Consider the following 8,550-nt stretch of genomic DNA (forward strand, 5'->3'; position numbering starts at 1 on the left):
CTGTAATCTCAACCAAAGCTACTCAATTGTTTATGGCTCCATGAGCATGGGACTCGAGCCAATGGAGAGATCTCGCCTACGTCTCGTTTCTGTCTCACTGTAATCTCAACCAAAGCTACTCAATTGTTTATGGCTCCATGAGAATGGGACTCGAGCCAATAGAGATCTCGCCTATGTCTCGTTTCTGTCTCACTGTAATCTCAACCAAAGCTACTCAATTGTTTATGGCTCCATGAGAATGGGACTCGAGCCAATAGAGAGATCTCATTTCTGTCTCACTGTAATCTCAACTAAAGCTAGTCAGTTGTTGCTTATTTGTGGCTCCATAAGAATGGGACACTAACGAGACTTAAAGTAGCCAATAGAGAGATCTCCTCTACGTCTCATCTCTCTCACTATAATCTCAATATAATCTCAAATAAAGCTCCCCTTATTGCTCCTAAGGGATTTTAGGAGCAGTAAACGAGACATAAGTGGTCTACAAATGAAACACAAATGAGAAACAAAATGTTTAGCTCCTTTCTGTCTCAGAAGCAATAGATCAGCTTTAAATGAGACATAGATTTTTCCTCTGGGTTAGCAGATGCTCTTAATCTAGAGCGAATTACAGTACGCAAGAAAGAACAACACATGGTAATACATTAAATAGTCATCAAGAATCATAAGTAAGCTAAGAACCTAACATCTGTATAACAGTTGAATATATCCGTCTATACACTGTAGGTCTACATAAAATGCTATCTAAATAACACAAGTTGAGCCTTTTCATAAGCCTGTTAGGTCGTCGAGTCTAGGGCAAGTGCTACGGTCCAAGATGTCTGAAGAGGGGTTTTCAGACTACAGCCGAAGATTGGGAGTCAGTCTGAAGCTCTGAACTTCTGATTGGTCATCTTTGCACTTAGTGCCACTACCCTTCTAAAAAAATATTCTTTTCCTCAGGACGTTTTGGCAGAAGGTGGCTGCAGGGTGAAGCTCACTGCAGATCAGCTTCCAAATGCAACTGAGGCTGCTGACCTGTATGACACAGAGAATGGCTCTGCCCTAACAAGGACGTCAGCATTTGGTCTAAACCCCTTTAGAGATCCCACGGAACGTGAACGGGCTGAGAGAAGGTTCGCAGAGGCATATCCGGACATCACAGTCCTGTTTGAGGAGACAGTGAAGCATAATTATGGGCCCTTCCAAGATGCAATAATGCATTTGATTCATCTTTCTACTCAAGTATGTGTGTGTGTGTGTGTGTGGAGCCTTATTTTTGTAGTTTGTTAACCAGTCGTGTCCAGAACCTCCATTATTAATATATATTTGGCTGTGAACTCTCATCTGAAACAAGTTTTCTGTCCGTGACCACCGAACTAGATTTGTTTTGAGGGGCACTAGCCCCTACCATATTCAGCTATATTGTTGATTTTTGTCTTACACAGACATTAAATTCCCATTGACTATGACTGGATAATTTACGTCATGTAGACGAGCAAATCGGCTATTTTTGTGCTACACAGACTAAATTCCCGTCATGTAGACCAAGCTTTGAGAACCACTGACTCTCATCACTGGAAAACAAACTACAAAATCTGCCAAGGGTTTCATCAGCATTTACACTTTGTTTAAATATGTAGGGAGGGGAAAAAAGGTGGATGGGCATGACCATTGAACTGCTAATCTTTCAATTGATAGACACTGTATTAAAATGAATGGTTGTCTCAAATATAATGTTTTACAACTTTCTCTCTCTTTTCTTATTTAATCTCTTACAGCATGATCAACCCCACCCTGCAGTACCATTGCCCCACCACCCCTGACATCACAGTGGGGTTTTGGACAATATTTTCTTCAATATTTACTTCCCATGGGTTCAATAAAGATTGATCAACTATCTGATGTACATTATTTTGATTCACATGAATATACACATTTCAATGCCTGTCTCAGACAATTGATATCATAATTAATACTAGGCCCAATAATTGTGGTGCCATGTCATCATGCCCAATATTCCGACCTCCCATAATTCTGACCTATAGGCTCCCATAATTCCGAAAAAAGCAAATAATTAAGAACTCCCATAGGTCCGACATCCCGTTTTCCCGACCCTATTAAACTCATAATCCCGAAATCCCATTGTTCCGACACTGCCCATATTAAACCCATAATCCCGAAATCCCATTGTTTCGACCGTGCCCATGAGCATCGCGCACAAGGCCACCGTGGGCAAACGCTCACGCACCGCACGCTCAATGCTGTTTGGATAAGTGTTTGATTTTATTATGCTGCATGTTTTTACATTTCTGTCCAGCAATACATATCATGCGTTGGTGCCATAGAGAGCGATGAGACGCACGAGGGCTGCTGCAGAGCAGAAATGCGCATGGAGGGCACCATTCATGCTATCCTTTTTAGATTAAATATTGCACTGCAGTGAGCATTTCTATTTTAACCAAACTGTTATCTTGTTAAAATAAAGAGAAGACGGGGCCATGACTCAGTGGGGAGCAAACATATTGTGCGCGGACATTCCCTATTTTTCCTGATGATTTCCTGATGTCCAAGCAATTAGAAAATAAGTAGCAATCATCATTTGCAAAATTATATCTCACATTTATATGTGCTTACATACAGTAAAAGAAACACAGGTATGGCCTATACCTCAGGCCAGAACAGTAGGCTAATATAGGCCCGGTTTGCATGTAATTAAAATCAAACTATAAAACAAATGGTTATTCAACTGTTGGCCTATAAATAAATGTCTTTCATGTTGCTTTGTGAGATAGAAAGTCACCCATACCATGTTTCAGCCAACTCATGTTCAATACAAAGTTTATCAACACTGCAGGGTGTGGTTGGAGGCAATAGCGAAGCGCGTTTCCTGTCCAGTTTGGAACGCACACTGTCGAATTCAGGGATGTTCTCATCACCTGAAGCCTGTCTGACGACCTCGTTATATATCCTTCTAATAGGCTTTGTTGGGTCAGCTTCAATCGCCTGAATCATCCTCTGTACAATGTCAGTAGTTGAAATAACATCACCATCGTCTCGGTGATTGTGGACTGGAGCATTCAAAATTATGATATTTGGATTAGCTTCAACCATGTTGAATCCCGAGGTTTGCATGAAGACATTACAGGTCTTCCTCCAACAGCGCCAGTACATTTTGGCACCTTTAGTTTTGTTTTTTTGGTAGCTGTATCCATTATGTACCAGAATCTTGCCTCCTCTTTTGCCTGGCTGTAGACTTGCCATTACGCAGCGTGGATAGCGACACTTTACGCACGTAAGTTGTGTAACTTGTTGTAACTCTCATCAACTGCCATTAGGGCATTCAATGTGTTTTATACCCTCATAACTGTAATTATTATTATTGAACCAAGCCGGTCCCCATTAATTGAAGGATTGTAGTTGGTTCAGCACTTCGGACAGTTCCCAATGGCAAGTCGGCATGACCTTCAATTAAGGGAGGGTGCCGATTAAAGCGCATTGTTCAATTAATTGGGATTTCGGGATTATGAGTTTAATAGGGTCGGGAAAACCGGATGTCGGACCTATGGGAGTTCTTAATGGTGCGCTGTAATAACTTCAAATTCTTTTTTTATTTCGTTTTGATCTCCCAGTGAGATTCAATCATAATATACTACTAGACATATTAAACTATCAGGTTACATTTGGCTTTATTGTGAAGGGTTTCTATTTAACCCTTCGCAATACCCTTCACAATAAAGCCATATTTAAACTATTTTTCCATGCAGTCCACTACGAAAATATACAGGGGTGCCCAACCAAGATAGATCGCGATCTACCCGTAGATCAAAAAAGGTTGTGGCTACCACATGACATGCCCCTAACAAAATACAAATAAAGTAGCCTAAGCCTATCTTTTTGGCATTGCATGCACTTGAATTAAGGTAAGGATACTTGATTGACTGAAATCAGGAAGGACCTGTCGGCTCACTTTACAGAATTTATAGTAGGCAAACCCACAATGTAATAATTGATTTTAAACCGTTTTAGGAGCAAACGTGGGTAGGCCAAACGTATTCCCCGCAATGGAATAATACGCTTTGGGTTGATCTTGTTAAGTTGGTCATTTTAAAAGAACATTTCAAGTAAAGAAAGTGTGGGCACCCATGCACCCCTGGCTACTAAATAGTTTGACCCAGGTTGGCTTTAAAAAGGCGAGGAAACTGCTTTACTGGTTCCTCCCTTCAATTAATAAATAAAGCCAAACATAGCGGAGAGTGGAAGCAACATGGAAGAAAGGAGGTTCACACTGTGGAGCGGTTCAAGGACATTCACATTAAAGGAATCTGATATTAACACATCAAACCTTGTTAAGATCTTTAAGGTTAGTAATTTCGCTGTCATATTCACAAAGAATGCTACAATTTTAACGAAACTTGATTAGATTAGGCGGCCATGTTCGGTGAAAAATGTTAAATTATAGTTGTGGTGTTGAACAAACTCCCACACACGTCTTAGAATTATTTTATCTATCTTAAATTAAATTAACCAAACTCAGATTTTTGGTAGGGTTCACTATATTTCGCATTTGAAATCCTTTTCGTCCATTCATCATCAGGCCTAGACGCACATGGCTCCGTTAGCATTAGGCGTGGAGTGGGACCTAGGCCCAGCGGCGGCCCTCTCGTTTTGCAATGTTACACAATGTGAGCTTTGTTTATTTTATTTCACAGCAATGCAATCTATACGAATAGCTAATCGTCACAGTAGACTTATTAAAAAGTAGGCTATTATATTTTTTAATTAAGAAACTATTAACGAAACAACTTGGAGCTTGGGCTCAAATACCCCTTGATGCTTGTGCATTGTATACAGTCTAATTTTCAATATTATGATAAAAGAGATGGAAGTTTGTCTAAATTCTGTTTCCTAAATGTAAGGTCTTTAGTAGCATTTTTTTGTAGTCTGCAGGCGTGTGAGATAAACAGGTGTTAAGAATTGGCCAACTCTAATTGCACTAATTTAGAGCGCGGTGCGCTCTCCCCAGCCCTTCTCTGTTTTTACTCCACCGCTCATCCAACCACATTGGCGTCCAAACCACCTCATGGTCACCTCATCACCGAAAAGCCAAACTATGAATAGGCCTTCAAGGCCTATTCATATTTTGGATTTTCGAGGTGATCTTGGATCGGACGTCGGCCTCATAGCTATCGGATTTTGTTATTCTTTTTTTTTAACGACCAGTAGAAAGCATGCCAGCAGAAAAATGTCTACAGAATAAAGTGTTGGTAGCATGGTGTGCCTGTCGGTGTGTGTGTGTGTGTGTGTGTGTGTGTGTGCGTTTAAATCTTGTCAAATTATTCTTCCAGTTTAGTCCAAGCACCATTTATCTGCTGCCAGAAAATGGTAGTGTTCTAATTCCGTTGGAATCTGGCCTCATCGGCATGGAAGACCTGCAGCCTGGAGGGAGGTGTGAGGTCTGTGGCGAGCCTCTGGGCCCTGGGGACCATGCAGGGGCGTCTACGGAGGCGTCTACGTCTGGAACCCAAAGAAGGACCCCTGCAGGTATGCCTGCAATGCATCACAGCTTTAATGCTGCTTTAATGTTCAGGAGAACTTCAAGACAGAACAGTGACCATTCCTTAATAATTGTTGTGCATTGGAAAAGTTTAAACCTAATCGCATGTGTTCTGTATTGTGGCTGATAAATGGTTGACAAACAATTTGACTGCTCAATTATTCTTTGCAGATTTCCGCTTCAACTGGGGGCTGGCAGCAGCAGGGGCGGCGGGTGCGGCTGCAGCTGCGCCACCTCCACCTCCACCTCCACGACCTTGGCTGTCCCAAGCGGCTTTGCACAGATGGTATGTAATCAATGTAAAATATCAGTATTGTTTTTAACCATGTCCAAAGTGATTTTTTTTTGGCCGTGGTGCCAACTTAATTGGATCGGAACTGCAGAAATCATTCTTGTTTGTTGCAGCTAATGTAGTAATGTAAGAAAATCCCCTAGCCGCAATTTGCAACTCTAGATTTTTTAATAATGGGATGAATCTAGAGTTGCAATACCATCCATTGACTCCCCACTCATCCAATTTGCGTTTGCGATCTGCTTGTATTAAACGGAATTAAACTCACCAACATTGCAGCTCTAGGCCAAGCTTGAATTATCCTCTTACAATCTGCCTAGCTTTTGTCATAAGAATCCACCATATAGGCTACATGTTGAGCTACTTTCTGTCAAGAAATTCTGTGAAAGTGATTATTTAAGTGTTGGAGTTGTCGCGTGCCATCTGTTTTAAAATAAAATCCCCCAACACTTAGAAAACTAATCACCTGCAGAGGATGTCTTGACAGAAAGTAGCTCATAACATGTCTACGGTGGATATTTATGACACAAAAGCTTGGCAGATTGAAAGAGGATAATTCAAGCTTGGCCTAGAGCTGCAATGTTGGTAGGTTTAACGTTGTTTAATATAAGCAGAGCGCAAACGCAAATTGGATGAATGGGAAGTCAAAGGGGGGTATTGCAACTAGATTCATCCCATTACAAAAAAAATCTAGAGTTGCAAATTGCGGCTAGAAATCCCCATGAACTTTTAAAATAGTAATGGTAACTGTCTCCTTAAGTTTTACCTGAACAACCAACCAATATACTTAAATAGCATTTACTGCATTAATAAGTGTACTTGTTTTTGATTTATACACACTATAGACTAACCTGTCTTACCCTCGCCCTTCCCATTGTCTTATTATTTATCTTTATTATAGCAATGTGCTGGTAGGAGTCCTGGAGAGCGGTGTGCTGGTCCCGACAACCCGGAAGCACGTCATCGAATTTGCAGCTGATGTCACATATGCCATAATCCTGGACAAGGTGAAGGTGGTCATGGGCTGCCAGGATATAGCCTTGTGTGACGCAAAGGGCATAGAACTCATGGAAAGCCCCGCCACATCTAGTACGTACAAATATTGACATGGTCATTTTCTGTGGCTTGTCTGAATGAATGCCTTGTTGCACATTGTGTATTTCATTAGTTGGATAATGTCGACCAACAAGATGAACCCTGTCACTATTCAGGCGAATAATTCATTGGAAATGGCATAATTAAATCTAAAAATAAACATGATGTTGTAGATGGACTATTTATATTTGCAGTCTAGAGAAAACGACAGGGGAACCAATAAAGAACCATAGGGAATCTGTGGTTAAACTAAAAAAAACACACTAAATGTGTTATGGTGTACTTAAAAACCTTGAGGTTATTGTCCGTGCTAAAGTAAAAGCCTTCCAGCTTGTATTCAGTGTCTAAGATAAATCATGCATTTCAGTTTATGGAATTGCCTTTGTAATGGGTTGAAATTGTGTACATCTCAGGGGAGATTGAAAAGCCTTAAAATAAATAGTAAAATGTATAAATGAGGACAGAAATGAACAATTTCTTATTTATATATATATATATATATATTTTAGGCCCGGATTTTTGGAGCAGGCCTGCCAGAAACATTATTGCCCTCACCAGGACAGACCTGGAGTGTCTCCAGAGGAGCAAGCGGCGACGGACAGGGTAATATTGTGTGTTGAAAAACGATGTATGCACAGTAATGTAAATGCAGTTGTATTGGTAAAGGTAGCCCTATTTTGAGTCAGACTGATGATTGAGCATATTAGAGGGGTACAACCTTGTGGCATCTAATATGATGTAGTGATCCAGTCTTGTTTTTACTATTCGTTCAAAACCTTTCTTTTTTTCCTTTATTCCCCAGGAGCTATGAGAATGAGGTCCGTACCAAGATTGAGGACCTCCTTCAGGCTGCGACAGGTCTCGGGGCGGTGTCTGAGATGCTCAGGGACCTTACCAAGGCAGTCAATGTCCACCGGGCAACTGAGTATTTTCACCTCAGTGAGGACCAGAGGAGGAGCCTGAGGGATACTCTGAAATGCATGATATGCCAAGGTTTGTCAATCCCATTATAAATCTTTAGTCTTGGACATGCACACATTTATTCTCCCAAGTACGGTGATGCTCATTGGAGATGGATTTATGGGTTCACAACATGTTGAGGACCCCTTGTGAGCTTGTTTAGCTGCTATTTTCATGTGACACAGACTTACACTCTGCTTGTGCATCTCCATTTTCAACATGACATGATGCATGTTGCACATGAACACAAATCTGCTTTGCGCTAGGATGGGTACACTTCTGCAGAAAAGCCCTATGTATCCAATGGTTTGGTAGAATATGTAGGCCTACCTAACACCCCGACTTGTGTTTGGTGATTTCTGTTCTGTACCAACAGCACTGAGGTGGAAATTGACACAGGGATATTAATTAATTTTTCCGATTGCAGACTCCATGAGGAATCCAATACTGTGCCCCTCCTGCAGAAGCCTGATTGGCTGCAGGGACTGTGTTACTGAGTGGGCCACCATTGGCGATCCCAGGGACACCTGCCCACAGTGCCGCCAACCAGACCTCTTGGAGCACATGTTGGAGGTCAATTTCAACATACACCGAGACAACATCCGCGGAGAGTAGGGCCTATACTATTTTCACTCACTGCAGCACTTTTTATTTTTGTGGAAATATTTGC

At 41.3% G+C, this 8,550-nt stretch overlaps 1 protein-coding gene across 1 annotated transcript; it reads left to right on the forward strand.

The window, feature by feature from the left end:
• Window positions 1-4,215: 4,215 nt before the first annotated feature.
• LOC306940932 (uncharacterized protein) lies at window positions 4,216-8,550 on the forward strand. Its single transcript, XM_079526200.1, has 7 exons — window positions 4,216-4,339; window positions 5,325-5,520; window positions 5,705-5,819; window positions 6,727-6,914; window positions 7,430-7,523; window positions 7,723-7,913; window positions 8,308-8,550. Exons 1-7 carry the CDS (start codon window positions 4,244-4,246, stop codon window positions 8,493-8,495), a joined length of 1,068 nt encoding a protein of 355 aa, XP_079382326.1. The 5' UTR covers window positions 4,216-4,243; the 3' UTR covers window positions 8,496-8,550.

This window comes from Electrona antarctica (genome assembly GCF_951216825.1).
Source record: "Electrona antarctica genome assembly, chromosome: 17".
NCBI lineage: Eukaryota > Metazoa > Chordata > Actinopteri > Myctophiformes > Myctophidae > Electrona > Electrona antarctica.

Coding starts and splice junctions, on each gene's coding strand:
- LOC306940932 (XM_079526200.1), top strand. CDS start 4,244: ATGGAAGAAAGGAGGTTCACACTGTGGAGCGGTTCAAGGACATTCACA. Junction 4,340..5,324: donor ACCTTGTTAAGATCTTTAAG/GTTAGTAATTTC, acceptor TTATTCTTCCAG/TTTAGTCCAAGCACCATTTA. Junction 7,914..8,307: donor GAAATGCATGATATGCCAAG/GTTTGTCAATCC, acceptor TTCCGATTGCAG/ACTCCATGAGGAATCCAATA.